The sequence below is a fragment of the Struthio camelus genome, chromosome 1 (assembly GCF_040807025.1).
Source record: "Struthio camelus isolate bStrCam1 chromosome 1, bStrCam1.hap1, whole genome shotgun sequence".
In the NCBI taxonomy this organism is placed as follows: domain Eukaryota; kingdom Metazoa; phylum Chordata; class Aves; order Struthioniformes; family Struthionidae; genus Struthio; species Struthio camelus.
This window is the reverse complement of record NC_090942.1, coordinates 164,905,708-164,924,933: the sequence shown is the minus strand read 5'-3', so window position 1 is coordinate 164,924,933 and position 19,226 is coordinate 164,905,708. Positions and strand designations below refer to the sequence as shown.

Genomic DNA, 19,226 nt, shown 5'->3' with positions numbered 1-19,226 from the left:
TGAACAGAGATTTATAATCTCTGTTCATAAAGGATTATTCATCTAGTTAGCTTTTTAACCCTTTTCTACAATTTTTTTCTCTTGAACTTACAGGAATCACAGGCCATCTCCATGTTCAAGTCCTTGGCCTTATTAGCGCAACTGTTTCACTCAGAGATCTTTAAATTCTTTGTCTGTTCTTTTGAAACAGGCAATCGTCATTCAAGATCTCCTTTTGTACACCCTTCCATTTTACCAAATCAGGTTCCAATTAGTCAGCCCAAAAATATTATCAGCAGTTCTTTTACCAAAACCTTACTTTCTATCCAGATCAAGCCCAAAATACCATCATTTCCAACAGACTTAGAGATTCCTGGTGAATATAAAATACCACATGGTGAACTGGCTTGTGGTTTTTCATGATTACTGCTGTCTGCTACCACTCTCAGGAGCTAACACAAAGAGGTTCAAAACACACTCTTCTTCACACTTATGCACGTAAAGCTGGACACACTCTGCCACAGGATGCTGCAGATGTTGAACACTATGAACTCCTTAAGGACTAGAGAAACTAATGGAAAAATAAAATAAAATTAAAAAAAAAATCAAGGTAATCACTTTTGACTCTGGAAATCCCTAAAATTTATCAGAAGCTGTGGAAGTATGCAACGGAAGTATCACAACTGCCAATTCTTACACTTTTTCCTAGAGATCCAGCAATAACCACCATCACCGACAAAACACTGGACTAGATGGGCCTATGATCTAACCTCATCAGTTATGTTTTAAATTATTTGTATCCAAGGCAGAACTTTAAAGTTAAACTAAATACCTTCCTTTTATTTCATTACTATGTTGTGCTTAATCCTTCTTCTCTAAACACAATTATAAATCATATTAGGATGGCTAACCAGCAGCCTACTAATTTACATTACGTATAATAGCAGAGTCAATGTGTTTTATAGCACAATATTAAAAACTCTTGAAATTAGAGAGGAAGATTAAGGCCACCGCAACTAGAGGAACTGTTTTCCTCCTGTCTCCCTTTGCCCCATAACTGCAAGTCACCACACTTTCACATTCTAAATAAGAAACTGAGACTTCTTTCAACTGATAGAAACAAAAGATTAAAAAAAAAAAAGGCACAACATTGCTTCCGAGGACACCATTACAGGTCTTTTCCCTGTTTACATGTATGATGATTATCATCACATCTGTGAATTGTAACACATTCACAAAACAAACATCAACTTCATACTAAAATGAGCTTCAGATGATCATAATAGAAACGCTGACTAATTCACATATATCCATCAGAAGTTACTGGTCAAATTTGGACTTATTTTTTAAGTTATCTAGGTAACCTACCATATAAGGGAGTAAAACAATTTTTATGTTCTACAGAAAGATATATCAACCTCTCACGAAAATTTTGTACTACTTGTACCATGTAACAAAAGATAACACAAATACAACTATTTAAAATAGAAAGAGGGTACACATCTGTTTTATGACAGCATCAGGAGGAAGTGGTGAGTGATAGCCGCGGAAGACTCCCTCCTGCAGGGGATGGAGACCCCTATCTGCCACCCTGATCTGCTGTCTAGGGCAGTTCGGTGCTTGCCATGGACTCAGATCCAGGATGTTTTGGAAAGACTGCTGAGGCTTGTCCAGCCCTTGGACAAATACTCCTTCTACTCTTCCACATGGGCACCAACAACAAAGCCAGGGGAGGCTTGGAGAGTATCAAGCATGACTATGTGGCGCTGGGGGTGAAGGGTAAGGGCATGTGGGCCCAGCTGATTTTCTCCTCGATCCTACTGGTGGAGGGGGAAGGGTTCGAGGAGCAGTGGGTGGATCCCGTGTATCAACAATTGTTTGCGTAGCTGGTGTCAACAACAGGGATTTGATTTTTATGACTGTGAAACTCTCTTTCAAGATCGAGGACTGCTAGGAAGAGCAAGGGGGCAAAAGCATCTCTGCCAACACACTGGCCAACCTGGTGAAAATAACTTTAAACTAGGAACAACAGGGGAGGGAGATGATGACCCACAATCAAATAAGGAAGTGGTAGACCAGGCTAGCAAGCAAAGGGAGCAGGAAGATGGGGACAAGACAGACCTTGTCAACAGCAAAACAGAGCTGAAGGGGTCCCAGTTCAAGCTTATACAAACAAATAAGGAAGCACTAAGACGACAGCAAACTCTAGGGGTGAAGCCCTCTTACCTTTTCTGGGAAATTAGCATGACTAAGTGTCTGTCAAGTCCCTGAGTACTAACGCATGCAGCATGGGGAATAAACAGGAGGAATTAGAGGTGTGCATGCAGTTGCAGGGCTACAATCTCATTGGGATCACAGAAAGACATGAGGGGATTGCTCACACGACTGGAGTACTGCAATGAATGGATACAGGCTCCTCAGGAAGGACAGGCCGAGAAGGCAAGCGGGGGGGGGGGGGGTTGCCCTCTATTTAAGAGGGTGCAGGAATGCACAGAGCTCTGCCTAGGGAGAGAGGCAGTTGAGAGCTCATGGGTCAGGGTTAGCAGGCAGACCAATACGGGCAATGGCTGTTGGAAGTGTCTGCTACAGACCACGTGACCAGGAAGGAGCAGAAGAGGCCTTCTTCAGACAGATGGAAGAAGCCTCATGTTCGCTGGTCCTGGTGCTCCCAGGGGACTTGAACCACCCTAACATCTGCTGGAAGGACAAAACAGCAGGGCACAAGCAATCCAGAAGGTTTCTGCAGTGCATTGATGACAACTTCTTAACACAAGTGATCATGGAGCTGAAAAGGGGAGACCCTCTGCCTGGATCTCCTTCTTACAAATAAGGAAGGATTGGTTGGGGATGCGAAAGCTGGGGGCAGCCTGGTTGTAGCGACCATGAGATGGTGGAGTTCAGAATCCAGTGAGGAGGGAACAAGGCAAATAGCAGGATCATAACCGTGGACTCCAGAAAAGCAGACTTTGGCTTGTTCAGGGACCCGCTTGGAAGAATCCTAGGGGAGACAATCCTGGAGAGAAGAGGCCTTCACGAGAGCTAGTTCATTTTCCAGGATCACCTCCTCCAATCTCAAGAATAGTCCATCCAATGTGCAACAAAGCAAGCAAAGCTGGCAGGAGGCCTACATGGATGACAAAAAACATGGGAAAAGGCTGAGGTACTGAATACCTTTTTCACCTTGGTTTTTACTGGTAAGACTTGCCTTCAGGAATCCCAGGCCCCTGAGACCAGTGGGAAAGTCTAGAGCAAGTAAGACTCAGCTCTTAGTGGAAGAGAATCAAGTTAGGGAACATTTAAACAAACTGAACATACAAGTCCATGCAATCTGAAGGCATGCACCGTGAGTGCTGAAGGAGCTGGTAAATGTAACTGTGAGGCCACTCTTGGTTATCCTTAAAGGTGATGGCGATTAGGGGAGGTTCCTGAGGACTGGAAGAGAGTAAATGTCATTCCTACCTTCAAGAAGGAGGTTCTGGGAAACTGCAGGTCAGTCAGCCTCACCTTGATCCTTGGGAAGGTGATGGAGCAACTATCTTGGAAACCATTTCCAGACACATGAAGGAAAAGAAGGTGATCGGGAGTAGTTAGCAAGGAATTATGAAGGGGATGTCATGCCTGACCAACCTGATAGCCTTCTACAATGAGATGATTGGCTTGGTGAATGAAGGCAGAGCAGTGGATGTTGTTTATCTTGACTTTAGTAGGACTTTTGAGATCGTCTCCCATCACGTCCTCATAGATAAACCGAAGAAGTACAGGCTATATAAGCGGACATTGAGGTGGACTGAAACCTGGCTGAACTGCTAGGCTCAAAGGGTTACGTTCAGCAGCACCAAGTCCAGCTGGAGGCCAGTGACTCCTGGTATGTCCCCAAGGGTCGGTACTGGGGCCAGTCCTGTTAAATGCCTTCTTTCAAAACCTGGATGATGGAGCAGAAAGTATCCTCCACAAGTGTGCAGACGATACAAAACTGAGAGGAGTGGCTGATACACCAAATGGTTGTGCTGACATTCAGAGGGACCTCAACAGGGTGGAAAAATGGGCCAACGGGAATCTCACAAAGTTCAAATGGAAATGCTAAGTCCTGCCCCTGGGGAGGAATAACCCAATGCACCAAGACAGGCTGGGGACTGATCTGCTGGGAAATGGTTTTTGCAGAAAAGGTCCTGGGGGGTCCTGGTGGACAACAAATTGAACATGAGCCAGCAATGCACCTTTGTGGCAAAGAAGGCCAGCAGCCTCCTGGTCTGTATTAGGAAGAGTGTCGTCAGAACATCAAGGGGCCTTCAAGGGTTCAGGGTCAATCCTTTCTCTCTAGTTAGCACTGGTGAGACCACATCTGGAGTGGTGTCCAGTTCTGGGCTTCTCCATAGAAGACATGAGTATACTAAAGTGAGTTCAGCAAAGGGCCACAAAAAAGATTAACAGACTGGAGCATCTAATACACGATGAGAGGCTAAGAGAGCTGAGACTGTTGAGCCTGGAGGAAGCTCAGCAAAGGGAGGGGACGGAGAATGTTATGAACATGTATAAATAATTCTGATGTGAGGGAGTAAAGACAACAGAGACAGACTCTTCTTAGTGTTACTCAGTGAAAGGACAAGAGGCTGTGAGCCCACACTGAAAAACAGCAAATTCTGTTTAAATGCAAGAAAAAAAACTGTTTAACTGTAGTAATGGTCAAATAGTAAAACAGGCAGGTTGTAGAGAGTCTCTATCCTTGGAGATTCTTAAAACAAGACTGGACACAGTCCTGAGCAACCTGCTCTAGTTGACTCTGCTCTCAGTAGGGCAGCTGGGCTAGATGCTCTCCATGGGTTCCTTCCAACCTCAACTATTCTGTGATACACTATTTCTACCAAGTCTATCTAGCAAGAACTATTTTTGTTGCCAAAGATTCAAACAAAACAAGAAAGGGAATAAAAATCAACCTTGTGTTACAATACGAAAATAGAGACGAAACAAGTTCCTAGAAAGGCAAAATGTTCCTCACAGTATTTATTCAGACTGAGGTACAATGAGAATTTAATTCATAAGATTCCTTTAACTCAAAGTAATACTATAGACTGAAATTGTAAATACAGTTAACTGGAAATACACACAACAAATACAGTGCACAAACACATGAATCTTTTCAAAACAGGAACTCTTGGTGTACATTATTCCTTTATTTTAGATTAACTTATACAAAGACCAGCCAATAGGCAAGTTGATACAAGCCATTTTCTCAAGTACTAGGAGGTATTCAAGCCTAAAAACCAGTCAAATGTAAACAGCTAGCATGTTTGCTGTCACCATCCTTCACATAGCATTCTATTTTAGGAGCAGCACTATGAAGGTTTTCCTATATCATCATTAACAATCTTTCAGAAATGATTTTTAACCCATTCACCTTGACATAGGCAAATATTAAGCAGCTTTAATTTTTACTTTTACCCCCACAGAGCTGGTTGCACAAGCAGTAGCATTAGCAATATATTTTAAATCAGTTAAAATGCACAAAATCCATTTATTTAGACCTCTCAGAGCCTGGACTATCAAAGTAAAATAACAAAGGAAAGAAAAAAAAAAAATACACCCACCACACATATGCTTAAATAAGAGAGTTTCACAACATCAGGAACAACTACTTCTAGGAAAGGGAAGTCCCAATTCTTGCTCCCCAGCACTTTCCCTTCTTCTGAAGTCAGCAACAGTTTTCCTTTCAGAGGTGTGTGTGGGTGTGGGTGTGGGTGTGCGTGTGTGTGTGGGTGTGCACGCGTGCGCGTGTATATATGAATGATACAATACACAGGACAACTTCCTGCAGTTGGTGAGAAACTGAAACATGACAAGAGGCAGAATGCAGAATTGCTCAGTTTTACTCAATTGTATCAAATTCTACCTACATTTTCTAAGAGCTTGCAATTAACCCAAAAAGGACAAAACATATTAAGTACCTGGATCTATAGCCTGGAATTCTTTATATAAACAAGAAAAAAGAAATGAGTAACATATAAATGGAAGCAGCCCAACCACAAGGAAATGCTGTATAATTAGCAGAATGAAGATATTTAACACAGTGGCTGTTCTTCAAGTACTAATCAGTTTTAGATTTAAAAAGTTTTAACATTTGAATCAAATGGAACTAACTTCCACTTTTATGTATACATAACAATATAAATCCAGCTTAGCTAGGATAGCTACCCTATAGTTATGATAAACAGCAACAACCAATTTTCTTTAGATTAATCAAGAAAACATTTAATGAAGGGTGCCTAGACTAGTGTGAAAGACTGTCTGTGCTATCAAAGCATAAAATTAATATCTAGTTAATTCACTGATAATTCATCAAAGATCAAAAAAGCCAACAGTGATTGTAACCTTTTTGTCTTCTTAAAACATACATATTCCACACTCCTCATTTTCTATCTTTGATACTATAATTACTCAATTAGGACATATACTACTGTATCCAAATTGTTTTTTCTGGGGAAGAAATGCAACTAGTGGAAAAAGTTGGCAATGAATTAACTATCATAAAAAGGAACTGTTAGTTTGCCATAAATTTTCCCATAAAACTCCAGTGGGGCATAACTAAAGGAAAAAAAAAAAGCTGTTAAAAGCTGCATCTCTCAAACACTTCAGATGTTGCATATAGATGTATATAAACATATACAGCATGTAGCATAGTGGCTTTATTAATACATTTGTCACACAGTTCGACTCCCTTGCTCAGTGTTCTAATTAGACTGGAACAGTTTTTATCCATGTTTCCCCCTCAAAAAAAATTGCCTAAAGTTACCTATCATAAAAGCATTCCTCTTCCATTATATGAACCTCTTTCTATCTACTTTCAAGGAAGATACACTTACCTGAGATCCAGAATACAAAACACACAGTTCTTTATTGATGACATGGATCTCCAAAACATGTTTCCAAATTGCCAGTGAACTGATATCATTTCCTGGGCCTAAAGTCCCCCCGCAAAAGTCACTCCTTAAAGCTATAATATTTTTGATTCAGAAAGCTAATTAATGTACAATGTTAAGAGTTTAATGCCAAAATGAACAGTTCACCAACCAAGGCCTGCTTTTTATGAGTCTTCAGAAAGAAAATATCCCAATTACATAAGCTGAATTTCTAAATAGCTTCTGAAGGTCTTCATTATTTTTTTAAACACAATGTAGCTCTAAACTTTCATAACCTGTAACCAACTTCTCCTTCCTTCCATCCGTCATACTTTTAAAACGTAAATCACTGCAATTGAAAAATCTATCCATGCCTTGAGCACAGAACTAAAAGCAATGAAAACTACCATCAGACTACGCAGCAGCAATACCAAAATTATATTCTAGACATCAAGAAGAGAAAAACAACTAAGGAAAAGAATATCAAACAGCACTTCTTGGAAAAACGTCTCTCACTCATTCCCACTTGCTAAAAAGATCAATAACCTACAAATACCGTAAAAGTCACCTTTAACATGCTAAGTTATTCTTTATTTCCAGAAAGTAGTGACTCTTTGTGCAACTTCCCACCACTAGGATGAATGGCCAAATAAATAACAGTAATAAGAAATATTTAGAAATTCATGTTCCATTAGCACTAATTGAGGAAAAGAGGGAAAAAAAGAATGAGTTTTAGGATCTACAGCACTCCCAGGATTAGAGCGGAGATCCTTCTTGTACCCATATTTTCATTTGACAAGAAAATCCAAATGTTTGTTTCTTAAGAAACTGCCTAACAGCACTGCTAAAGATAGAATAAAAGAGTAGCATAGCAGCATTCCCAGAATTTTCCTGTTTTAAGCCTCACTTTCTGCACAATTACACTGCAGAAGGCTACTAATTTTATACTAATATACAAACAACACATAGAACAGCGTGATGCCTGTGTAACATAAACATTTAATTATTCTCAGATCTGTTCTTGTTCTCTAAGAGGGAATGGTTCCATGCACAGATACTTCCAGTAAACAAAGTGCCTGTTAGAAGATGAAAGCCATTCCACTACAAAAAGACTGTCTATTCAATAAACTCTTCAAAAATAAGCTACATTTATCTGATTTTAGGCCTAAACATCCTAATCACGAGTTTCATTTCAGATAATATACCAAAGCTTAAAATACGCTTTAAGAAGAAAATACAGATTTTACTGGGAACAACTAACTTGGGAATGCTGTCATCACCTTGTACTGATGATGGCACAAAGCTCAATTAGGCATACAACCCAAATGCCTCAACTTAAGAGAGCTTGCAACTTTGTCAAAATAGAATTGCTACAATCACACTCAATTTTCTCTGTGTCAAAAAAATTGAACATGGAATCTGAAAATCATGATAAAAATAGTCTTTCCCTATAGACAAAAGGAGAGCATTTTAATGATAGCTTAGGAAATCCCAGCATAACATTGTTCAAGGATTGTTCTCATGGAGCACAAAGTCATTTTATTATGTATTTTTTCTTTTTATGAGAAGAAGAAATAAAAATATTTTATTTATCGACATCTTCCTTTCACATCTCAAATTCAGTACATTCAAGTGATGCTTCCCAATGTATCATCTCTGTTATTAACCATCAAGTCCATATATATGCATGCAATAATTAACAGATCTCCTAATTAACAGATGTACACAGATGAACTCAAAGTCCTCAATTTAAAGAGTTTACAAGTAAAATAGGTCTTGATTATACAGGTGCATCCATACCAATGATGACTTTTATCCACACACAACTACAGTTAATTAAATAGGGCTCCACCAATGCAGGTAGGAACAAAAGTAATCACTGGATAAAATCACTACAGGACGCAGCATTTGACATTAGATGCCATGTTGACTTTATTCATCAGTATTTGGACTTTGCCCCCAAGACAGTGAGCATGAAAAGGGTTTAAATAAAATTTAAAATGTAGCCAAGATAGAAATACCAATTTCCTATCTCAGAAACACAGAAAACATCATTGTGTAAAAGTCACTGTCAAAGCCTTATACATCACTCATAACAGAGGCTCCAATATTTAAACACATGTACCTCATCAGTATTTCTTTTTTTTTTTTTTTTTTTGTCTCTACAGGAACAATGATGAGAGTTGATTAAAAGGGCATCTACTCAAAAATAAAACTGGTACATTGTCATGACATTTGACTAGCCTGACTGGTCTGTGAAAATACCTAAAAGATACACTTGCCACAAGCCATATCTGTTTACCTGCTGAGAACGTTACCCGAGAGAAAGGCTTTTTTCCTGTTCAGAGGCTGTCGACACTACCAGTGAGACAACAGTAAGACAGAATGGTGAAAACTGACATTTCTTATGTGGTAAGTGACAACAACAACAATCAATCTTAGATATGACTGATACCAGAGCAGAGATCCAAAACTGGATTTTATAAGCTCATCCTTCCAAAACAAGAGTAACTTTTATTACCTCCTAGGTCACTAGAAAAACTTTATATAAAATTAAACATCAGCTTGGAAAGCATATTTAAAACAGCTCCAAAACCACAGAAGAGCTGAAAGAATCAAAACCAGACAATAAGGTTAATCTAAAGAAGTGACAGACCGAATATCTCAAAGTGCTCCCCAAAGATAGATATTCTCATCATAACGGAAAAGATCCTACAAAGGCCACAGAAAGAAAAGAACAAAGAAGCCTAAAGATCAAGAAAGCAGAAGCACTACTGCTGTCAGTTTAACTGTACATTCTCTGAATTAACACCACTAAGATTTAATAGCATCCAGATTGAAGTCTCAGCCTGCAACGAGGACTTCCTTGGAAGTTAGGCAAATCACACCACCAAGCAACCATTCACAGAAGCATGTCCAAAGGAAACCAACTCTAACACATCCACAGATGCTTAATAGCAAGACTTGGGGGGTGTAAGAGAAGAGAAGTTCAGTATTCACATATTTCATAGAAGTTGCTATAGCTGACTTACCAGCTTAATTACCAGTAAGAGCAGTGCTGGCAAGAGTTGATTTCTGCAGAACAACTCCAGACTTCTATTGCATAGTCCTGACATAGCATTTTACCTGCAGAGCCAGAATATGCCAACTCTGTTTTCAGAGATGAAAACTCTTCTGCCCTTGTACCCAAAGACTAAGCTTGTAATACACCACAGAATCTTGACACCTCCCCTATCATCCTGGATATTTCAGAACAGATCAGTCATGATCTCAGCAGTCCAAGGAACTTCCAAAAAATTAAGCGCTCAAAGTTATTGCACAAAATGTATTAAACTATAACTTAAACAGTAAGCACAAACTTTCAAAAAAATAGAATCAGGGAGAAGTAATATACACACATGCTGCAGATGGGACAAATGAAAGGCAGTAAAGGCTACGTGACCTTTTTTAGTATCTTTGAATGAACCACTCAATGTTTGCAACCAAAGAATAGCACATGGAGCTCACGCATAATATAACAGTTACAACTGTTTCTTGTAAAAGGAGAATACGTTATAATAAGGAAGCCAGTAATATACATAATGTGCAAGGAAAAAAAGCCAGCTACGCTAGATCAGAACAAAGGTCCAGCTAGGCCCGTACACTGTCTCCTACAGTGGTCAAAAGCAAACAACTTGAGTATAAGAACAGGTAAGTCAATAGCAGTATTTCCCAAAATACTCTTCTAGCAAGTTTACAGTTCAGATACTTCCTGAGCCAGAAGTGGTGCCTTTTTACTTAACAGCCCTCAGTGGATTTATTTTTCATGAATTTGTCAAGTTGCCACTTAAATATAGTCAAACTATTAACATTTCTTGCAGCAAGATGGTATGAATTTCAATTCTTTTTTTACATTCTGGATGGAGAACCACTCCTTCTACCTGGTAGCTTCATTTGATGCTTCTTAGCTCTTGTACTGGAAAAGATGATGAAGAATGGATAAGCTGCCAAACAACACTATTTTTTGGTAACAACAATAAGAAGGGAAGAAGATGAGAAAACAAAAAGAAAAAAGAAAGTTTATCACATATAAGACAAGAGAATTTAAAATGCACCTTAGGAATTTTATGAAGCTTACATAGGGGCACACCTGAAGACATAAGTAAACCTTTCCAGAAAATATTTTTTCTGGAAAGAGCAGGGTTCAGGGCATTTGGGGATTTGGCTTTTTTCTCTTTAGAGGAAGAAAACAGGAAAAAGAAAAGAACACAAAGGAATCATTTCTAGTCTGTAGTTCTGCAGTCCATCAGCATCAGTGTTCATTATGCCATGCAACTGCATTTGAAAACTCTTTCACCTGTACTTACAGAAGCACTTAGAAGCATCAGTCATAACGAGACCCTGTCTAACTGTGGCACCTTACTGCCCAAACACAACTACTAAAATGGCAAACCTCCTGTGGGCTTTTCTCAGTTCTCTGGTATCTAAAGTTGGTGGAACCATTTACCTTTTCTCAAAGGCAATTTAAACGATTATTCTTATTATTACCATATATATGGCTCATGTTTAAAGTAAGCTAATAAAATCTATTCCACACAGTTGGGTAGAAATACCCCACTGCTTTTCTAGTTCTTCTCAGGCAAAGAAAGGTGCAAAAAAAAAAAAAATCAAATCAAACGTGGCTTAACCTCAAAATTTTTTTAAGTTGGGGAAAAGGAGGGGAAAGACATTTACTCATTACTAATTTTAACATTTTATTGTTGAAGATTATATTGAAACTGGCTGCTGCCACATACGTGACAGCTTGAGGTACTACGGTACCATGTTCTGCAGCTTCATTCTTTAAGCTTTCCTCTGCCAGCCTATGTTTTCCAGGCTTTCTGGTCCAATACGCTCCTCAAACTTCAAAATAGATTACAGTTCACTTAGTACCCTAACCATAAACTTAGATAATATTTTGTTATTTAGAATGGTTCCATACAGAAGCTATAGAAGCCTACCTCGGCCTTGAACTGCAGGCCAGTCCAGAAAAACACTTTTGTAGGTCATATACACTTTCTCCTGAGCCAGTCCCACAAAAATCTCAGGCATTTCAGATGAGCAAGCATTTTTCATAGGTCAGTGGTGAAGCATAAAGACTGAAGACAACACATGTTCAGTTTAGTAATGGCACACCTTCATGCCACACGCTCAACCTCCTTTCTACACATACAAAGCCATTAAAATAAGGACAATATATGCTTTGAGTGCAAACTTATTTGCATGGATAAAAATTTACATCAAAACCGAACTCCATTTCAGTTCAGGTTGAAACATGCCCACTTCACAGCAGACAGTGAATCTTAGGTTTTGACAATCTCCCAGCACCATCCTACATTTCTTCCATAGTTTTTCATTCCTTTGGCTTACTCTATACCTACTCACTTTTTATGCATTGCCCTTTAAGCACCGATATGTTATTCAGAGAGAAATAGATTAACCCTTAATTCCTCTGTTCTATTTATGCACTACTCTGCCCAGATCAAACAGCATAACAAGGCACTGTCCCAACATGGGATTTTGGGGTGTCAAGAACTGACTCTTGTTTACACTTGATTGCCCTCTTATGTAAGGACAGTAATAAACACCAGAAAAAGCTGTATAACTTCTCACTGACATTACTTCCAAGATTTGTTGCAAAATCTGCTGGTGGGGAGAAGGGATCACAGTACAGGAAGAAAATACAGTCCCGTCATTTAGGCAACTTAAGCACGCTCCAGAGAACTGAGTTCTGTTCCTTTCTCTGTTACATAATGAAAAGTCACAAACCATAAACTTTGCTTTATTTAAGTAGCTGTGACAAATTATATGTACTTAACGGTACACAGTTTGAGCACTCATCTGCAGATAAAGTCAAAGAGAATCATGTACTGAAAACCAAACACTATAAAATTGCTATACACTCTGGCAAAGTGGGAACAAATCTAGACATCTTTTACTGGGCAAGAAAATTAGCAAGTAATTTTCACACTACCGACCTTGAACTTTATGCACCTACTTATCTGTAGGTTTTGGGTTTATTTTTTTTTTTTACATAGTTGTTAATGTTCAAAAACACTCAAGAAACTCACTCATAAGAATACAATAAAAATTTGTGTGAAAAATAATACTGTATTGAATAAAAAAATCTGAAGTAAACTCCCAAATTATATGGACTAACAACAAAAAAAAGGAATATCTATCCGGTTAGTACAGCTAACAGTACTACAAATTAAACAATAAATCAAATAATAAGCCAAGAAAACCTAGGTCTTTTGAGAGATCATGCAATCACATATATAAGCACTGCATGCAAACTGCAGGAATAAACTTTGCTCTCTTTATTTCCCAGCATCTCCAGATCCAACTTTTTAAATTCAAAAATACTATGACTCTTTTTGAAAAAAAAAAAGTAAATAGCGTTATTGGTTCTAAAATATTTCAAAGTATTAAAAAAAATGCAACATTAATCTAGCCCTACCGTTAGCAACAAACTGTTACCTCTCTGTCTTTGGAGATGAGCACACTGCTTGCATTTGGAAGGTGAACTTGAACACTCAACAGAGTGACAAATATACACACTTAGAGTGAGGGCCTATGTACTCATTTGGCATCTAGTACTATATGCCTGAGCATTGACATAACCATTCATTCAACATGCTACTGAAGTTTCTTAAGAAACACATTTTTTTCTCATGACTTCTATGATTCAAACTTTAGGACATTTAAATAGTTTATTTTCCATTTAATTTCTCCTTTAAAAAAATGTCCATATCTTTCAAGCAATACATAAGGGGTGATTTTAAAGATATTTGCAGATGAATAGCTTTGCAGGGTACAAAGAAGCTGAGAACTCTCCAGGGTAGAAGGAAAGCAAAGCCAGAGTACAAAGAATGTGAATAGGAAAAATACATTATGCAGGTGGCAACATACACAATTTCAAGCTGACTCTTAACTATTAGTTGTCCATTTTCCCCTCAGTTTGTGGGAAGTAGAGTAGTTATTTTGATTTACGCACAAATATAACATTTTAAATTCAAATCCTCAGGCTATGCAAGGATGTAAGATTCATGAACTAGAATCTGATTCATGGGAAAATGATCCAAAGTAAATCAATACTGAAACCAAATGAAGCACAAAAACTTTTAACCTTGAAGATAATTTCAGAAAAACTCTATGTCCCAGTCACAAGTATTTCTTTTGGGGGCTGCGGGAGGGGTGCACAGGGAAGTGTCTAATAATACACAGAAAATATTACAATAACACACAAACACCAAAGACCTTAAGGTTCTTCTGGCAGTACTTTGTTATTGAATTTGGACTAAAAAAAAAAAGAAAACAAGGAAAAAGCCAGTTTAGTCACCAGAAAACCACATCAGTTATTTAAAAAATACAGTTACAACACAAAAACAGCAAATCCCACTGTATAACAGCTACAGCTAACCAACTCCTACAGCCAAACACAGAAGCCAAATATAATCTCCAAACATCCACCTCAAACAGCACCCCCACTAGCCAGTTCTACCGAGATGGGCACTGCAGCACACGTTGAAGGTCAACGTTTTCAGGCCCTGTTTTTACGTATGGAGAGCATATTTTTCCTAGCCACGTCAAAATAACGGGACTGAAAATCGTCTCTAAAGACAAGTTTCATTTCATGAATCAAAACAGCCCGGCAGAACTACTGGACGGTGGGGGGGTTACCAAGCACACTTCCATCAAAACAGCGGCTATTAAGCAATGAGAAAGGGAGGGATTCACTAAGCAGAGAGACCTTGCTATGCATTATGTGAAGTGCTGACAGCACATTTTGTTTCCAGGGGTTACGAGATCCGGCTCCTCCCCGCCAACCCCCCCTCGCCACCTTCTTCAAGACCGAGTCAGAGTGAAGAGGCATTTTTTTCCCCCTCGCCCTGTCCCTCTAGCCTGAGGGCATCCCCTTACCGCCAGGCACCACACCCGCCCGCCCTTCACCCCAGACCCCGCACCCCTTTCACACTATTCCTCCCCTCCTTTCCCACCCCACCGAGCCCCGCCGGTTCCGGGCAGACAATACAGGGAAGGGATACAAGGACCAAGCCCTGGCTCCCCTCCCCCACCGCTCGCCGTGGGTGCGTGTCCGTGCCTGCCCTTGGGGTGGGCGGGGGGGGGAAGGAGGGGACCCGCCCATCCCCCATCCAACGTCCGCGGCAGCAGAGGGGACGGCGGTTGGTGCTCACCTGCATCCCCGGCAGGCCCGTCTGCACGGGGGAGTGAGCCATGGCGGCGGCGACAGAGAGTGGGGCGGGGGGTGGGGGGAGTCAGGTCCCCTCAGGCGCCTCCAGGGGACGGGGCTGAGCTCATCATACACACACACATACAAACTGCTGCTGCTCTTCTTCCTCCTCCTCCTCCTCCTTCTTCTTCTCTCCCTTCCCCCGTGCGAGCGGCGCCTGTGCGCGGGCGGGCTAGGCGGTGGGAAAGGGGCTGTCCCAAGCCTGGGCTCTTCTGGCCCCGTCACGGATGCAACGGCGGCGACGGCGGCCTCCGCCTCCTCCCCCCCCCCCAACCGCCCCCTGCCGCGCGCGCAGAGCGGCCGTTACTGGTGCGACGGCGCGCGGAGCCCCGCCGCCACACGACGACAAACCTGGGGGAGGGGCGGGGAATGCTCGCCCGCCCGCCCCGCCTCTCCTACCCGGCTACCTGCACGCGCTGCCCCGCCCCCACCAGCCCGCGGGCGGGCGGGCGCGCGCGCGAGCTCGGAGGCCAACGGCCGGCGGCGGGAAGGGGAGCGGGGAAATAACGGAACGAGAACGGCCGCCCGCCCGCGCCCCCGCCGCGGGGAGGGGGTTGGCGAAGGGACAAAACGCCCGGAGGTTTGGCGCACGTAGCGCGGTGTGACGAGACCCGCCGCCCCGGGCCTGAGCGCCGTCAGCACCTCCGGCGCTCCCGGCCCTGCGGCGGGAGTACGAGCCGGCAGCCCCAGGCAGCTCGCTGGGCTGGCGTCGTCTTCGAGGCTAAAAGCACCGGCTGCCCGGCCCCTGTGCTACGGCCTTTGGGGGTTTGGGTTTTCTTTCTTTTTTTTTTTTTCTTCTTTTCTTTTCTTTTTCCACACACACACACACACACACACACACACAACCCGAAGACCTGCTTCTCCTTTCCCACAGTCGAAATCAAGAGCAACTTCCTGGCTGTCAGTGAAACAGAGCAGGTGAAACGAGATGAGCGTCAGGCGGAGAGGCTGCACGCTTAAAATAAAGAAACCGGAGTGAGATGATAGATCAAGATGGCAGAAACGCTAGACATTTTCTGGTATGTCCTTTTCCTGCCTCCCCTTCACTTGGACGCTTTAAGAAAGGTCACAGTAATGCTATAGCCCTACTGAGGTTTATGGTTTCAGGAAGCACTTGACTTCCTGTCAGAAGTTGCAAAAGAGCTAAGCCAAAATAATAGTCATGATGTTGTTACAGTACTTCTTAAATGGGAAGAAGAGAGGGCCAGCAGTCCACGTCTCCCCTCCTCGTGAGAAACCCTGGAAACCCATTTAACACCCTTAAGAACATGTTAATATTGTATTTCCCGTGTTTGGCCAGTTTAAACTGAGATTCAAGAGTTACATCATAAATTTAGCAATATGCTAATTATGCCATGAGATTCTCTCCCTTTCTCCCCCCCACCCCAAATGAATAGGTAGTTTCATGAACGGTGAAATTAATGAAGCCTAGCTTCTAGTGGGTTTGGGAGCTACAGAAAAGGGGTGAGCTTCCACTGTAGCGTAAATTGCCTTTCAGTAGGTAGCCCACTAGAGAGAGTTTGTACAAATCTCGTAACTGCTGGAAAGCTTTAAAGTATAACATGGTCTCTTGGACATTTGGTTAGACACAGGCTCTCCCACTGAAGTTTTTTTCCGTAGTTACGGTATTTTTTTTGTGTATGTCTAATATGGACTGAGCCAATGCTGCACACTTGTCTTCCTGAAACTTGTAGAAACTTAACTGTCTTCAAGATTTTTACCCTTCAGTGAAATGTGAATGAAATTAGCCAGCAGCCTCATACAGGCACATACAGGCGTGCGCGCGCGCACACACACACACACACACACACACACACACACACACACAATCCCATAAATCTTGTTTTCCTTAGAAATTAGACTAGACTTATCAGTGCCTGAGTACAGTGAAACATGGAACGGATGATGGATAGAAGTTGTATAGAAACTTGAACTACTGGAATTCTTTTATTAGTTATTTATGAATGAGTTGCTAGTTTACTTAATGCTGGAATACATTTTAAATTCTGTAAACTTTCAAAAACATGAAAATGCCTCACCTCTTTATTAATATATAATTTCCTAAGAAATGTAAAAGCTTTCATTTAGATGAGTTCTACTTCAATCAAAAATCAGATTAAATAACAGACTTATAAAAAGAATTGGCATCAAACCTTCTATTTAGATTGTTTTCCATCTTAAAATATTTTTGCAATCTTTATTTAAAAAAAAAATCTTTGATGTCTCCATGGTTTACTCCACTGTTTGTAGTATGTTTTTAAATTGCTAGTGAGAAAGGCAGTGGGCTGTAGATGAGCCTTTTTCTTTGTCCTATTAATACCATTTAGCTTTAGCTACATCACAAAATACTAAAAATCCCCAAGGAGACAGTGTCAGGTTTGCTGTTACCTATGCAGCTTTAACTCTGCTCCATTCTATGTTGTCATTACAATCCACATTTTACCAGCTGCCTTACTTTTTCTGCACTTGCACATTCAGTGCAGAGTGAAAAATACAAAGGGTATAGAACTAAGCTTCATCTTTTGTATTAAGAAAAGGTATAAAGCGATTATGTTTTATCCATTAGTATACACAGAAAAAGTTACCATCTTCTAGCTGATCTGAAGCAACTTTCCCCATGTAAGGTCCTAGCCCAGGGCCAATGTGAAATCATTTGAACTATTTTAACCATCTTTTGCTTATATTCCTTCACTGAGTAAAGATGATGGATTTTTTTCACCTCAAAGTTTCGAGGTTCCGAAGTTTATGGCTCTGCATTACATACTCAACAAGACACTATGCCTAACAAATGACTGAGCCAGTGGAATAAGCTCTATGAGCAGATTTACTTGTTAGGGAAACAAAGGAAACATGGGAACAAAGGAGCAGATCCAAAATGCAAAGCAGATATCAGTCTAAATTAAGTTCTAATGAACTAAGAACAGTGTATTAGAATTCCTAATTTCTGTCAACTTCTGTATTCTATACTGTATCTTATGTTCTGGTACAATTCCAACTTCTCTTCTGAACGTAGAGAAATTTTAACCAAACTAGTTTTAAATGTAATCTTAAAATAATGATTTTTTTTTCTGTATGTTGTTGTTGTTTTTGTAAATGCTAATTTTTTAGCCTAACCTTCAGTTTCTTCCTCATAGACTAAATAACAGAAGCCTTGCAATTTTTTCTCTGTTTCTCAGCCCTTGTATATTATATTCCAAAGAAAGGCTATTCTTGCAGAAATCTTCATTTAAAATAGAATGTTTGCACATTAGGACAGCCTGCTATTCTAGTACAATGATAAGGACTTTGAAAATAAACAATTCTTATTAGTAAGCTGGCTCCCTGTTATTGTATCTTTTTGAAGCCAGATGTTTCCAACATGCAAAAATTCAGTCAACTTAAGTTATTTTATGTGCTGGCTCACAACACCTGATTCACTTTCAACTTAAAACAGTACTTCACATATTCAGAGATGTTGTGCTTTGCTGGTTGTACAAGAAAAAAAGTTAGGAAAGAAGAGTATTATTCATTGTAACAGCAATGACTATGAATTTCCTTTCATAAATTACCTTTTTCCTTACTGACCAAGACTAAAATTTCTTCTCAAATGAGTAATGTCAGACTATTGATGTTTTCCAACAAGAAAGATGTACCAAAAGCTTCTCTCTTTTGAACTTTGTAATATATAATATAGCATAAATAAATCAGTATTCATATTTTGAAAACATTATGGATTGTAACAGATGGGGCATTTGTCTAAAAACATAATGCGTGAAAAATGTAATGGTGATTAAGGAATCTTTATGCAGATAAATAGCACAAGGCGCAAATTTACATAGTGAACAGAAAAGAATGAGAGGGCTGAATATGCGATCCCATTGCTTGCAGTAGAGTCATGGCTATGGTATTATGGAGCCTCCCCAGCAGACAGGATGGAGTTGGTCCATCTTGTATGGCAGCAGTTGCATCCTGTCACCATAATCATCAAGCATCCTTGATTTGAAGGTTGTGGAACAATTAATCAAATGATACTACCAGATTATTCATCGCTAAACTTGTTGCTGGATTTTTTTTTTCATTTCTTTATTGTCTTTATCCGTGCT

General features: G+C 40.4%; 1 protein-coding gene across 1 annotated transcript in view; it reads right to left on the bottom strand.

Annotated features, from left to right (window-relative positions):
- Nucleotides 1–15,422, bottom strand: part of STK24 (serine/threonine kinase 24) — a 64,768-nt gene extending 49,346 nt beyond the window's left edge. Inside the window, exon 1 of the mRNA XM_068928634.1 lies at nucleotides 15,089–15,422. Coding sequence (XP_068784735.1) covers nucleotides 15,089–15,130 — 42 coding nt within the window. The 5' untranslated portion in view covers nucleotides 15,131–15,422. The remainder of the gene's footprint in view (nucleotides 1–15,088) is intronic.
- Nucleotides 15,423–19,226: the final 3,804 nt, after the last annotated feature.